Consider the following 16,671-nt stretch of genomic DNA (forward strand, 5'->3'; position numbering starts at 1 on the left):
CACACACACACACGCATACATGCAGCATCGCAGTGTCCTGCCGTGTTGGCGTTGCCAATTCGATTTCGTAGCGCTTCAGCTGGCAGCAACGGCGCGCACCTGCGCTCGACGCGATCACCTTCGATCCGCAGCCGAATCGGAATCGCCAACCCTGTACCCCTCGCAACGGTGGCTGTGCGCGTAGCTACCAAAACTGTCTGTTTGTATGTGTGTGTGTGTTGCTTGGCGAATTTAATTAAATCCGTTTTGCGCTCAGCACCGAAGTCTCGCTTGTTGTTGCTGTTGTTCTTGTGTTTATTTACCTTATAATTCGCTGGTGATCTGCCTGAAAGTGCTTTGTGTTGTTCGAAGTAGGTGGACGCGGTTTGGTGCTATTGGTTTTGCTTCGTTAGCTACAAAATTGAGAGGTACGAACGAAATTAGCAGAAGATTAGGTTATAATTATGGCGTAGAAATGCATTAGCTGCTTTAATTAGCCATTTGGAGTTAGGCTGTTTTGTGCGGAAATAGGTTATACGCCTCGTAGTTGAGTCGGAACTTTCAGCTTAATGAGCCTACAGTTCACGACATTGACTTTCACCGCTAACTGCTTGTAAACTGAAGAAAGATTTCCGTTTGGGTTCGTGAAGCACGAGAACACGTCGATTAATATTCTGTTATGAATTCAATCGTCGTTGTTTTTTCGACTTGGATACTATGGCTTTGTCGACAGTAGAGTATTTCTGGGAAATAATGTTAAGAACGATAACCCGTAATAGTCGCAGAGAGCAGGGCTTCCAAAGCCCTTCGAATGTAGAACTCCTACAGAAGAGCCATCTCAAAGTGGAGTTTACGACCCCATTACGTATACTGGCTCTACATAAAATATGATATCACCAGATGGATGGCATTATGGAACAAATGCCGTATTAAAATTCTGATACAAACTACGTCAATTAAGGCACTGGGGATTATCCGGCGTATACATATACAAGTGAAGTATGAGGCAATGCTTACCAAAAGCTAAGTCATGATGTTAAGCCATTGGAGTCAGACTCATCATTGTCAATGCACACGATCTAAATTGGTGATGACAACGAGAGAGGGAAACTCGTGAGGAAATAAATACAACAATTTCAATATCCAATAGAAAATACCATTGGTCCGGTTCTGTGAACGGCAGTTCCAACGACTAAATCTACATATTCACCGACAGTTCATTCCTCTTTAGTAAACCATATTCAGAACGTAGCTTCAAACTAAAATACTACAAATCAGTTTTTCAGGTATAAATAGTGGACATAACAGAAGATACCAAGTGGGCCTTTGCTCTAACCAGCAAGTCCATAAACCTTCTAGTGGATAACTAAGGGGCAATTCAGGTTATCCGTACTGTCAATACCAAGCCTCACTGCGATAGGTTATGCAAGCAAGCAATAACTGGACGCTCAGTAGGTAACTCGGTTAACATCATCTGGGTACCCGGTTATATTGGAGTAGGTGAAAATGAAAAGACAGACAAACAGACCCGTTAGGAGGTATCTGGTTACACAATTCACCTGAGTTGTTCCAGACCATTGCACTCTTTCAAGGGTTGATTGAAGCAACGAACCCTAGAGTATCACATCATCACTAAAACGTAGAGGTCATCACAGGGCCTTCACCTTTAAATAATGGGAAAAGTAGAGCCGGCGGAATGCATGTGTGGAAGATAATAAGACGCTGTAAAATTGACTATGCGAATACGTGAGACGAGACATATCACACTTTATAGGGTCTCCGACAGAGTTAAACTCGCTTTCTTTCTTGTTAGTTGTTTCAACTGTGTATTTAGCTATCTCTTGATCGTTCCTAGTGGGCACCGTTCACGGGCTTTTGTGTTGCCCGTTATGTTTGACCTCCACAAGCGTTCGTTATGCCTACTACTTCCGCTTGGAAGATGCTAGCTGAATTTGGTAGACGGTTAGAGAGAAAGGGACTCCGCAGTGTATTTTAGATTCGGCAGTTTAGCTACCTTTAGGCTACTTAACCGCATGGCCATTCACCTTTTGAGAGAAAACGTTTATTATCATTCGAAAGAACAATCTTTGGAATTATTTTTTAAAGACTACCTCTTTCAAATGGTAGCCACGACTAAGCAATTTTCGATGACTGGTTCGAGCATTTTAACTGGTAACTGGCGAAGAAGCGTAATGTTTTGCTTCAAGGCCTGAATCGAAGCTAGATTGTCCGCATAAGACAAAAAAAAATTTTGGACATATAGCTACACCATTATCAGCTTGCTATGTCCTAGGCTTCGTACATGATTACGCACATAAAGGAAACTGATCTTTATCGTTATCTAGAAAAACCTTAAGCAAGAATATTTCTTTATTTATTGAACATCTGTCACATCAACACTCGAATACTCAAATCGTATACCCAAAACATGCTCCAAAAATTCAAACATAAAATTACTATAAATTCACACATCCTTACGGAAAAACCTCCTACAACATTTCGAACTATAAAACTGTGAAGACAGCACTTAAAAATCAACACCCGCCGATTTTCAAATTTATAATCATCATTGCAGCGGCAGTAAACTTGTCGATAAACAAGATCACTTAATCGACGACACAAAGATCGCATAAAAATATGACAATTCTACAAAAAAGCAAACAAAGAGAAGGAAGCACTAAACCCAAGCTGAGTTAAATAGAAGCAACACAAAGCCCCCAATTTAGTGAGCATAAAATAAAATATTCAATAAAGAACACAAGCAGGTTATAAAACCGAAGATCACATGGTGGCGATCAGCGAGGATCAGCGCAACGCTGACGTTGAAGAGTGGGTAGCGCTGAGTGAGCAGCAGCACGCGATTGTTATGAGGATTTTTTTTAGAGCAAAATGTTGGAGGAAACATTCTTTACTTTTACCGATCAACCACTTTGTTTCGACAGTTTCAGGTATTTATGAGCATTTACTCAAATGAGGTGCTAACTTTTACATAAAGCAATCTCATTTCAGCTCATTTATGTTGGCAACATATTGAAAGCAGTGTTCATATTAATATGTCGGCATAAAAAGTAGCATAAAGTGATTTAGAGCTGTCATAAAGCGCTGACAGCAAACAACGCCACCAAGCGACAGCATCAACTTGACAGCTAACAAGGCGGGTGTCAGTAGCGGCTTGGCACATATTTGTGAACTTGAAACTATGAATGTGCATGCGACATAGTTTCAGGGACGTTAAAAATCGCCTTTATTTCATTTTATTGCTGAAAAATCAAATGAGATCACAAGTCGGCAAGTGGCTACTCTTTATTGGCTGGTTTTACTCTACGCATAGCCATAAAATTGAGCGGCATTAACACTTTCACAAGAATTTGTAGCGTAAGGTGCTGTAAAGATTTTTTTCTGTGTCGCCAGTTTTCATTAGAAGTCACAGCTCACATCACAGTCTTCAATACTTCGCACTTCGGTGTGAGTTTGACTTCTCAAAACTGTCAGCAGATTTCTAAGTTTCCAGTTACGGATAACTCTGTAGAAAAGTAAGGCGGTTGGGAAGTATCAACGTAGGCGCTCAGGCATTCTTGTGACTTTCTGTTTAGTCTAAAGTTGGCAGGAAAATGTTTCTGCATATTTCGAGTATCGCGGAACTCTTGGTTTTGTTGAATAACGTCGACGAAATTAGGTCGAGCTTGAAAAATGATGACTCTTAGTTAAGCAAGAGTTAAAGTACGCTTGTAACTTCAAGAAGTAACTTACAAAACTTCAGAGAAGATCGTTTATCTCAATTCAACTGAAGATCATTAGATGAAGATCATACCAAAAAGAGAGTATATAGAGGAGGATCGTATATAAAGATAGGTTTCTGTGAGCACGTTTACCGCAAATAGTTATGAGTTCAAAGAATTATTTATGAGATCAAAGGTATTTTGCTATTGCATATGTATTTTAAGCGGATACGCCCTGGCGTCATCTGTTGCTCCAGTCTTTTAGCGCGAAGTTTCAAGGTTTCTCCGAGATTGGTGGACATTTTTTTAGGAGTTATCCATGAAACGCGTTAACATCGATTGGATCACAGCTGTCCCATTATCCCCTTGACAACGCAAAATCTTCCTTACAAGAACTTGATTTTATTTGATCAGCTTGTTTGGCAGCTATATGTTATAGTACACCTATTCGCAGCAGAGATCATAACCTTCTTTTGGGTAATCGTGCTTTACAAATTTCATGCAAATATCTCCTAAACTAAAAAAGTTATTCATATAAAAACTTTCTTCCGATCGTTCAGTTTGTACGGCAGATATATGCGCTAGTGAACCGATATCTGCGGTTTCATTAAATGAGCAGCTACTTGGGGAGAAAAGAACATATGAAAATTTTCAGATCAACATCACAAAAACTGAGCGACTACTTCGCGTTTATACAGACGTTATACAAGATTTTTATCATTTTTGAAATTTCGTGATTGTAAGCACTATTTTTGAAGCAAGAGTGCGAAAAATATAGTCTACGGGCTTAGTGACTACTGAAGTTTTCACACAAAACTACCAATCCAACTAGTCCGAAACTGGACTCAACGGAACTAGTAACTACCAAGTTTCCATTAGTGTGTGCTGAAATTATGACACAAAAATAAAAACACGAAACCATTTCCAACTAGACCGAAACTAGACCTAACGGAACTAGTTACTGCCAAGTTACATATTTCTCTAAAACTATAATTTTTCACTACCATGGAGGGTTTATACCGCCACACAACCACTTATATTACATATTCACATAAGTTGCATTTATGATCGTTTGACACAGTCGCTTGCCTTGTCAAGTGTCAGTAAAATATGCACAAATCGTCTCTTTTTGTGATTTTACGACTACTGAATGGTTAATAAAAAACTGGCTAATATCCTGCTACATACACGTCGCACAGATACAGTGGCACATACCTTTGTGTAGGAGCCCAGACAATGGTGACTCGTTTGGTCGCCAGACATCCTGGCGCGCTGCAGCAGTAGCTGCGCGCTGCGGGTGCCGTTGCGCGGGTGTCGTCTTCCCGGTAGCAAACACACATTTTATTGTTTCATTTATTGTTGCACGTACCCACCAATATGCATGCATACATACATACAAAGCGAGCTCATTCAGTGTCCTTAAGGAATTTTCAACGCGAAGGTAGCCGCTCGTCAAATTCACCATGAAGGAGTGAAAATTTGCCTAACAATTGCATTGCCACATTCTTGCTGTCACTTATAACTCTATCGTTACAGCAGCAACAAACACTCTCCGCAAATGTCCACACTGCCCACTATTGTCATCATTATTATGTGCTTGCCTTTATTGTTGTTGTTGCTGCTGTTAGTGTTTAGCTGTGGGTGTGTGTGCGCTGGTCCATGGAGAGCGATCGATCTGTCTGATGATGGATGTGTGTGGGACACTTGTGGACTACTCGAATGCAAGCATACACACGTGCACAGCTAAAAGCACTCAAACACTCACACACACAAATACTCGCATGCATATATGCACCCACACAGACAAGCGCATGAATTATTTGCATTATACAATATTTGTTTAACCGATTTGTTTTGCAAATTTTCAATGAAAATCATTTAAAATACTCCCTCCCTGTCTCCCTTGTCTCTCTTTTACTCATATCTCCTGCTACCGTTTGCCACCGCTTGCCACCGATTCCGCGTATTTGCTTTTTATGCACATTTTTCAAGTTTGTTGCCAATAATTTTCGCTTAAGATTCTGCATAGTTTGATTGATTACCAGACTTCTTGCCCTTCGAAGAACACACAAGCAGGCAAATGCATGCGGTAAAGGCATTGCTCAATTCCATAATTCTGCTGAATTGTTCACTCCTTTGCATAATTATACATATTTATGTTTGTATGTGTGGGGTTTAACGGTATAAATAGCTGGTGATTGAGTTAAGGGTTAATGGCAATTTCACACGATTACTTTCAAGAAATTACTTAACAATATTGTTCTTGCAAATTTCTTTCAAGTTCCAGGTGTGCTGGGGTATTAAGGCCTGTTTGTATGTATTTTTCGTTCTAAGTAAATACTTGAAAATTTTAAAATATGCAAAACAAGTAAATTTACCAGATAATTACTTTTGTAATTACAATTAATATTAATTAAAATACTTTCAATGCTTTGTTCGAGAAACCGTTATGAAAATCCAGCGAAATATATTATGAGAATTGTGTTTGCACACATTACTCCCTTTAGCTTTAAAGATATATAAAGATCAAGTTCCGATAAAACTATAACGGTTCAGAATTATACCGATTTTTGTAGGATATGACAAAGATTTTGGTAAAACACTGTGCTGGTTGTTGCGGCATTCGGACACCTGAATATGATTGGTAAAAGACTGCGAACGCGGTGCTGCGGGAACCTTTAACAAGCAGCTGGAGGCTGGTGTCATTTCTCGCAAGGAATGGTAGACAGTAGTGGCAACAATTTCCGCAGTCTTCCTACAAGTGCTTAGAGAAAACCTTGGACCACCTTCAAATTGTGAGAGTGATGGTTGACACCATGGGTTTTATAAGCTCATCAGATGTGCCAGATTGGAGGATGCGGACAAAGCGGACCTTCCGCTTCGACCTAGGCTGACTGGAGAGTAATAAGGCTGGAGAAAACCGAGGAGTCATATCGGCAAGCGCTGACTCTACTAAGTGTCCTCTCAGTGGAACCACGGCTGCCATAAGCTCTGTGTACAAAAGAGTGGCCCTTAGGATCTATCTGACGGATGCCAAAACGGATAGCGCACAGGCTACAGATACGGTGGATACGAAATATGGAGATGATCAAGCGACCATCTAGAATGCCTCGAGTCTATCGGACGTGCTTATTGTAAAAGAAGTGCCCGTGAACGGTTTTGTACTCGAAACTTCTATAGTTTATGCGCTGAATGCTTTTTCTGCATACGCTTTCGAAATTTCAGAGACTTTAAATGATTGACAAAGTTTTATCAGGAATTGGTTAGTTGAATATAGAGTGAATTCGAAAGGACGATGGCTTCGAGAGCCCTCTAAGGGCGCCATATGTCACTAGTATATATATACATTGAGAGCAAATGCCGTCTATTGCCTACAAGTCAAGGTGCTGCATCGCACAATAAATGACAGCGCGAGCGAAATGCCGAACAAAAAGTACAACAAAGCCAACAAACGATTACTCATCGCGAACGCAGTGTTAAATGATCTGCCTTTTTTGCAAAGGCAATAAGCACAACTAATTGCAACATATGCACACACACACACACATACATATTGTTACAGGAATGTAATAGGCACATACCAAACGTTATTAACTGACATAGAAGAGCACAACAAAACTAATCATTAAACATCTAATGCATCTAATGAAATTTCGTACACCTGGTGCCGCTGGACCACACAATTCTCCTGTACAAACAATACTTTTGCCACATTGTAAAACTACAAAATTTACAATAACAGCAATAGCAATAACAACGAATTCAATATTACTATCAATTAACAAAAGCGCAAACGGCAAAAGGACATCAAAGTAATAATGTAAAAAAAATTAAGCGTGAACTTTACGCATATTAAGAGGGGCACGCATGCGCAGTGGCAAACGAGCGCACAAACACACAGCAATGCAGCGCACAAATATGTTTGAGTGTGTGTGTGTGTGTGAACACTGATATAACTGGTATACATATAAATCTAAATATATGTATCTAAACCACTCTAAAGGACTTCAAAGGGCCACGGCGTAGGATTTCCGCTCATTACTTCGCTCTACTGCCGACGGTTGGACTTGGAATGAACGCGCTCAGCTGCCGACTTGATATTTTAGCGTTGGTAGCAATAATTTTTACTTAACTATTTTTTTATGCATATTTTATTATTATTTTTAATTCTTTTATTGGACACTGAACAGGGGCTGTATAAAATTTGGCGGAGTTGAGGGTGTTAGAACGTTCAGTTTTTGAGATATCGCGCTGAAAATTCGCAAGAGGTTTGTTCTCTTCTAGTAATTATCCATGTGTCGGAATCGTCAATGTCGGACCACTATAGCATATAACTGCCATACAAACTGAACGACTGGAATCAGGCGCTTGTATGGAAAACTTTTTTATTTGACGAGATAGCTTCACGAAATTTCATACAGCTTATTATAGCAGATTGCGCTACAATTTCCCGAGAAAATGTTAAAATCGGACCACTAAAGCATATAGCGCCCAAGCAACCTTGACGATCAAAATCCAGTTTCTATATGGGGAACTCTTTTATTTGACGAGATATCGACACGAAATTTGGTAGAGAATAGTGACTAACGTAAGGCTACAATCTTAGAAGAAATGGTTCAGGTCGGTTGACTATAGCATATAGCTGCCATACAAACTGAACAATCAAAATCGAGTATTCATATGGGAAACTCTTTTATTTAAAAAGATATCTTTATGAAATTTGGCACGGATTAAAGACTAAATCTAAGCTATAAATTCGAAAGAAACGGATCAGAACAGATTACTATAGCACACAGTTGCCAAGCAAAATGAAGGATCAAAATCAAGTTCTTGTATTGAAAACTTTTACATTTGATAAGATATGAACACGAAATTTGTCATAGATTATTAGTCAAAGCAACGCTGCTAACTCACAAGAAATAGTTCAGCTCGTTTTACTATAGCATATATGTAGCTGCCATACAAACTGAACGATCAAAATAAAACTAAATATAATTTTTGCTATATATTTTTGCTTCGGTGCAGCTGTAGCTTCTTATTTCAAGTCAAACTAGAAATATTAAACAACTTCTTTTCCAAGCCAAACTCAAAATTTCAAATTTTCCTGCATCGAAATTTTCACTAAAAAATTCACTCAGTTTTTCCAACGAAATTTAGAAATTTCTCAGCCGCTATTGCCAGCAGAAAATTCTATGCTAATGAAGCATATACCAGCACTGGCGTGCAAAATTGTTGTAGTACGTGTGAAGTGCTTTCCTTTAAAGTCCTCCAAGTTCGTGTCTGTGTGTGAGTGTGGCCTGTGCGTTGCTCAGCTCACTCAACTACCCATTCATATTCAAAATTCCAATTAATTTTTTGGCCACATTTAATGTGCTTATGACAGTTAGTACGATTAGTATGTCGAATGGTCGATGAATTTGCCGCAGGATGTGGCATGTCGGTTGCTGTTGGCCATTTTGTTGGACGCATCAACACAGCGGGCAACCACAACTAAATATTTCGTTGACAGGATGTGCATAAATGTATGCTCAAGCTGTTAATGTGTGTGCTCTATCCTGCAAGTCTGTGTGTATGTGTGTGTGTCTGTTATTATTATGTGTAATAGCTGTCAATAGGCACATATTTGCCTATGGCCTTCAGCGCGCATGTGCATATGTAACTGTGTGGGCATGTGAGTAGCTTAGTGATTATTAGTTGAATATGTCGCTTAAAGCGTTTACGCTCTTCTAACCGTAATTTGCTCAATGACACTTTTCAATTATCGTTTTCACTGAAGCATGCGATTTTCACACATAAATATGTGCTCATATATATATATAATAAATACCGTTACGCATATACTCTTATCGAAATGTTACATATTCCAAGTGATTACACTACTCTAGTGTATTTCAGCGGAAGTGCAGTCACTTTGGGTTGAGATTAAGGCAAGATGTTAAATTTGAGCTGACATAACCTACAATATTAGTTTATCGACTACTTATACTTATATAAGTATATGACAGAAATATCTTCATATCTTTAGTTGCACACCAATATTGAGGCCATTTTTGTTAAAAATGTGCTGGTCTATTCACTGTGGTGGGCTTCTTAGTAGGACTTGCGGTACCGTAAAAAACGACGACGAATCAAAAATAAAATGAGAATGTTGCTGAGAACCTCCAACGTAAGCATGAGTTACATATATGATGATGGAAAGGAACTCGGGCATTTCAAAAACAGCTTTGATTTCGCAATACTGAACCACGGAGCATTTCTAAGACAAGCTCAGATTTTTAAGATAAGTCTCAATCCGATGAAAATAGCTTGCTATTAAAAATAAGATATTAGCATGCTCCCCACACGCCCTAAGAATTATTTGCTTTAAGCTGTATTTGAAGTTATTGACTATCTTTTGTAGTCCTCGAGAAATCTCGACTGTCCGTGTTGACATTTTCCACTGTAACTTTTTTCTTTATAACAATGCTTGAACATATTATTCACGCTGTAGTTTCCATTGATATTTTAGAGTAAATACCCAGCTATTTTAAAGCTCAGAACTTGATGAATTCATCTACATCATATGTCACCATATGTTACGTGATATTATGAGTCGTGACAGTCCTTTTGTTTCGGTGATCGGATAAGACTGAATGCGGCATAATTTTTGCCAACGCTTTCGTTTGAAGTGAACAGAAAACTATTTGCCCGCTCCAATAAAATTATTGTAGGAGTTTACTAGAGTATGCCGGCTCCATGTCGCCGATCCTCAGAACTGGGTCGTACTCTGGAGATCACTCTTTGATGGAAGTAGCATATGCTATAAAAGCTCCCATGATGTGCAATCGACTTGTTGGATCCTGTAGCTGCAAGCGATTTTTAGATGGATGTACACCATGATCATTAGAGCGATTATTACGCATTAGATGTTGGGTTTCTTTGAAGGAATCGAAACTTCGGGAGTTTTTCAGCGATTGAGACTTCAACGACTTGTCTGCAGCGCTAACGTGCCCGACGGGCGCACTGGAGGTAATGCTAGAACCTCATATCACTTCACCTAGTAATCCATGAAGCAGCCATACACACAATGCTTCAAATTACAGTCAAAGACGGTCTCACAGCGAGAAGGTAATCTCGTTCCAAAAAATGAAGACACTAAGCGGTGAAATACCATTCTCTCTTCTCCTAAGGGACAGCACTATCAAAATGATAAACTTAAATAGGCAGTTACCTCGCTTATCTTGGAATGATTCTACGTTTGACATACTGCTTAGGGGTAGTGCAATCAAGTTGTACACCGACGACTCGAAAATAACGCAGCAGTCGCAGAATCAAACTCTTCATACCTATGGAAAGTTTTCCGAGTATCTGCCAAGCAAAGGTTTTTGCTATCAGTCGGTGAAAGTATTGCCATACGCAGCGATAGCCAAGCGGAATTTGCGGTCTCTACTTAGGAGTATATAGAACGGCTGATAATCCTACCAGGTCGAGATCAAGTGCACTTTATCTGAGTGCCAGATCGCAAGGGTATAGCCGGGAATGAACTGCCTGCTGAGATTGCTCCGCTTTCCAGCTCTCACTAGAATGGTTAGATCGTAACCCTGTATTGCGGTGGCTAATGTTATAATGAAGGAGCTGCTCCGAAAGGAGGAAAGAGTAAGCACGGAGAAGTGCTTGCAACAACTCCAAGGCATTCATTAGGGCAAATTGCTAATTGGTGGTTCAAGGTTTAAAAAGGTAAGCAACGTTTCGAAAAACGAATTCCCGCTACTGGGCCATTGTAAGCTCAATAAACAATTATTCAACATGAACCTAGCTTCTTATGCACACTGCCGGTTCTATTACATGGACCACATAAGTCTAACCTTTCTGCCTTCAAGCGATAAGTTCCTGAGTTCGGGCAGGAACCTTCTTCTGGTGAACAGGCGTTTCCGACGGGTTGATGTTTAAACTAACCTTACTGGATACTATATAGTACATCGTTTAAGTTTTTTTTTTTTTGTATATTGTTCGAAAGGAGGATTTCAAAAGATTTTTTTTTTCGAAATGTAGAAGTACTAAGCTCTGGTAGGAGCTCTCAGAAACTCTTTATTTTGCTTGAATAGATTCAAAGCACAATTGAGAGCCTATTATGATGGAGCTTCCGAAAAGCAATATTAAAGGCTTGAACGATCATATTTTTGAATAATTTTCAAACTCAATGAGAACAGATCCATTTGCTTAGGAGAAGTAAATATGAGAGCAATCTATATCTCTTAATATAAATATATGTTTACTTGTATATGTATAAGTATGTACGTAGATAAATAATACTGTATTATAAAGCTAAACGAGGGTTCCAAAAGGTGGTGGGCGCAATAACCAGTATATAACCGGTATAAATACATACATATATGTTCTACATTAAAAAAATTAAAAAATCCTGCATCAAAAATTGAAAAGCAAACAGCAGCACACGCGCTGACCAACAGCTATAAACATACATATGTATATGTTAGTATAATATACATATAAGTACATTCATATGTATGTGTGTATGAGTATATCTTCATTGTTGTTAAAAGAGATAGCGGCACAGCTAGCCTTCACGCTTTAATTAACTGCAAACGACGCACGACGGTGACGACAAATGTCATGCCTTTGTGCGAATGTCAAATTGAAAGCCAAAACGCAAAACACACACTCACACACGCGTACATGGTTATGGCAAAACACGCATTGTCCGGAAACAAAGCGAAATGCACAGGAGTAGCAGCAATGGGTCGGCCATTGCAAAAAGTTTCAGTATCACTAATATTGTTGTTGTTGGTGGTGGTGTTGTTGTTGTTGTTCTTGCATTACAGACATTACTCACATGGCAAACGGCAGCTGCTTCGTTAGCGCTCGCATTGAAGTGATCGAATGAAGGACATTACACGTTTACAACCAAACCCTCTATAAAATCCACATACATATATATATTTGTTGTTGATAAATTTTCAACGTACAAAATACCAACAAGCCTGCACGCATTGCAACAATGTAGTAGAGAGCGACCGGCTGTAAGAGAGGGTCGTGCGGGCAAAGTGGGACATCGGCCACAGTAATAAACAATCGGTAGCCAATCAACGCTGCCGAAAGCAAGTAAACTAGTCGCTATAATTCGCATTGTGTACACCGCTTCACCCGCCAGTTTCCACTACAGCATATCGGTGGCTTGACTGCTTTTTGCCGACCCAAGTGCAGTTAAGTTCGTTGTGGAGCTGAGTAGGCGTGGCTCTTTAGCCATTGCACTCCATTCAACTAGCGCTGATTATCTACAAAAGAACACTTGAGCAGACTGCGCATGCACAACAACAATAACATGCCAAGCAACTGCTAATGCAATACAATGATATGCTGTGAGCAAATGAGTGGATCAAAAGCTTAAGTAAGCTCGCGCACTCTCTCACTTAGCATTTTAAGCAGTGTTGTGTTTTGGTTTTATACAAAACTCGCATTTTCTTGTTAGAAAGTCACACCAAAAGCAGACAGCGAAGGCTATAAGAACATATCTTGGTCGAAACTTGATTTTATCATAGAAAAAGCTGGTAACAACAGATCTGGATCTTTTTATTAGCATATAAGAACTTTGTCATCTTATAAAATCATATCAAAGAGAGAAAACAGCAGAAAACGAAGGCTATATGAATATATCTTGGTCTAATAATTTACTTTCTCGAAGAATAATCAAACTTATTCAATCATTAAACGCTGGAAGCAAGGGATCTTGTATTCCCAGTTAAATAAATGTCGCTGGCTCTCTATTTTCCATCCTATCCGCTTTTGCGAACACTTCTCATCACATTGCATCACATTACAAAAAAATAATCTATTTTCATTAAAGGAACCAATTGTGGTCTCTAAGTTTCTTCCACGATGTGACGTTGAAGCTCGAAACAAAAGACTTTCATAGAAGAAACTAGTATGGGTCTCTCAAATTTCTGCTTGATGGTATGTATGTCGAACCAATCGCTAATGATGAGCTCTACCAAATTGTTTAAGAAACCCATTTAAAATAAAAACTTATTCCATAAACATACTAAACATGCGTAAGAGAATGAGAGAGAGCCGTTGATAGTTTACTCAAAGAAATCACTAGTATCTAACCTGCATTTAACATATAAAGAGCGGCGCTAAGGGGTCATAAATAGTTTTCTGAAAGTTTTTCGGATTGCCAGATTCTAAAGAAGACCTCGGAAAGATATTTTTGTACAACTAAAACAGATTAAAATAAAAATTCTTTGAGAATACTTATTTGAAATGAGAGGGCATACGAGAGTTAACTGGGTGTGTGAAAGAATAAGAGCAAAGTCAGTAACAGTTTGTTCAACGAAAGCAGCATAGACTGGTTTCAAGGGTTCATAAATTGTTCCTTGATAGTTTTCGGGTCTGCCAAATTCTAAAGAAGCTCTCTGGAAGATATATTTGCCAAATGGAAACATTTTGAGCTAAAAATTTTTACAGGATGGTTACTTTAAACGCGAGCGAAAACGAGAGCTAACTGAGTGTACGTGTTAGTGAGAGAGAGAGAGAGAGGGAGAGACAAAGTCAGTGACAGTTTGTCCAATGGAAGCATAGGAGCAGCATAGATTATATACCGGTTTTAAGCCGACAAATAGTTTCCTGAAAGTTTTAGGGTCCTCGAGATTCGAATAAGAGTCTTAAGAAGATATATTAACATACAATTTTTCTCAATTTTTTGAAAGCAAGAAACTTAACACAAATATAATGTATAAAATAAAATCTCGTATTAAATATATATTATTCTTACACTAAAAATTTGGTATGGGAAACGTCCTGTTACTTTCTAGAACTCAAACACATCTATTAAGGAACCACACTACACAATAAATAAAAAACAGAATATTTTATTCTTCCTCCTCCTTCAAATAAATAATAAATTAAAAATGAAATTCGCTAATCCTTTTTTTTAATAAAAAAAAAAATAATAATAATAATAATTTCGCTCTCTGCTTTATAATTTGGTATGATATTATTTTATAGTCAACGCGCCGCAGCCACAGCACTGTGCGCTACAACAAATGAGCGGCTGTGCAACGCGCTCTTCAACTAGCGCTCGCTTAACAACGCGCTCACTACCATTTGGCCGCGCCTCACTTTTGATCGTTGCCATTGCTAGCTGCTATTGTGGCGCGCAAASAAACGCAAACACAAATAAACGCACACAACAAACCACCACAAACGCCGTCAACGTCACTATGCTTTTGTTCCTAGTTTCCCTCTCATTAATACAGCGAACGCGACTTTGATATCAAACCGGTTAGTTACAGCTACCCGTTCTCTGAGGCGTATGGTTAGTTTTGTTCAGCGTGCAACAACACATATATTGACCCATTAACGATGGCCCGCCTCCTTTCACACACACACACATACAAAATACTGCTTTCATCAGCACGCTGGGGTAAATATTGTTGTTGTTGCTTATTGAAACGTTTGCGCCAAGTATTGCTTTAACACAACCACCAACATATACAACCACAGCAAGCATAACAACAACAAGCGCACACTAATGCACCAGTTGTATTCAAACAAAAGCGGCGCGGCGATTCGCCAGCGCGGGGTTCTGCTTATTATTAACACTAGCGCTTGTTTTTGTAGCTTTTTTTTGTTTGTACGTTTTTCCTGCCTATTTGTTGTTGTTTGCTTAATTTTATTTCATATGTATTTGTTGTTGTCGCCACCGTTCATATTTTTTTTTGTCTGCGCCGCGCAAACCAGTTCCGGGCTGTGGCTGTTGATCGCGCGCGCGTTTCAACTTTTGCGYGCAACGCGACTTCGTTAATTTATGCTCGCGCGCTCTTTTAGTTGTGTACCGAATGTCGCGCGGCCTGATCGCCCTGTTTGTGACGCGAGTTACTCCATCCAACCCAACGTAAACGGCATTATTTGGCGTATTTTCTTGTGCAACGGCAAACGAATTGGACCGCAAAGCGGGCGTTTAAGACCAGTTCGCCGCTTGTGTGGACTTCCGTCGGATGTTGTGTATTTGTGCAAACGCGCGCGCGCTTCGAATAGTACGTGTTTTGTGCGCGACTACGTCGATTGTTATTGTATTACTTTAAAGGGCAGCTGGCGCACCTCTTGAACTGTTTGCGCCCCACTCCATTAATAAGCGTTTACCGGCGCGGTGTAATAATGTACATTAAGGCGCCAAAATGTTTAGCAAAATAAATGATTTTTAACTGAAATTTATGTGTGTTTGAAAATGAACATTTCTATCAAAAATTTCAACAAAGTGTGACTAGTAACAGTGCGCATTGATTAGTTGGAATATCAAGTAATAAACCGAGTGCAATTTAGACCAAAAACCAAAGTGTTGATTTCATATGAAATATATTGTTTTTTTTATCGAAATTTATTTATGCAAAACTTTATATATCACACTACATTAAGTTCCTATAAGACCCTGAGTACTACATATTTTCCTAAAAATGGATATGACCAGCGCAAATTCGTTAAATATGCGACCCTTTTTCTCCGGATATCCATTCCAAGGTAAATTAATTCTGTATTTCTAATTTTTTTTCGTATAAAAAATTCTTAAAAGTTCCAATTGCTTCATTGTGATACACTTTCCCTTAAAAAAGTCCAGCGAAACTCAATACTATTGGGTGGTCGAAAAAGTCTGCTTTGTGTTGTTGTGTTTCTTATCAAACTTCAACTTTTCTTCCTTTATATTCATAATGAACTTTAATGAAACGAATATGTACCAATTTGGCCGACCATTTTTTGTCGTTTTTCCACCGAAATTATTACGGGATATTATTCCATCAGTGTAAAACTTGTCTGGTTTCTCGGCGAAAACCTGCGACAAGTAATTTTCACAGGCTTCTCTTTAAGCCAACTTTACTTCATTAAAGGAGTTCTTCATTGACCGGAACAAATTGTAGTCCGATGATGCAAGATCAGGGCTATATATTGGATGCATCAAAACTTTCCGACCAAGCTCTCA

General features: G+C 39.0%; 1 protein-coding gene across 1 annotated transcript in view; it reads left to right on the forward strand.

Annotated features, from left to right (window-relative positions):
• Positions 1-15,543: 15,543 nt before the first annotated feature.
• Positions 15,544-16,671, forward strand: part of LOC108967386 (protein gooseberry-neuro) — a 48,590-nt gene continuing 47,462 nt past the window's right edge. The window contains exon 1 of the mRNA XM_018930760.1: positions 15,544-16,214. Within this exon, the coding sequence (XP_018786305.1) occupies positions 16,151-16,214 (64 nt within the window). The 5' untranslated portion in view covers positions 15,544-16,150. The remainder of the gene's footprint in view (positions 16,215-16,671) is intronic.

Source organism: Bactrocera latifrons, unplaced genomic scaffold, assembly GCF_001853355.1.
Source record: "Bactrocera latifrons isolate USDA-ARS-PBARC rearing strain unplaced genomic scaffold, ASM185335v1 scaffold_186, whole genome shotgun sequence".
Taxonomy (NCBI): domain Eukaryota; kingdom Metazoa; phylum Arthropoda; class Insecta; order Diptera; family Tephritidae; genus Bactrocera; species Bactrocera latifrons.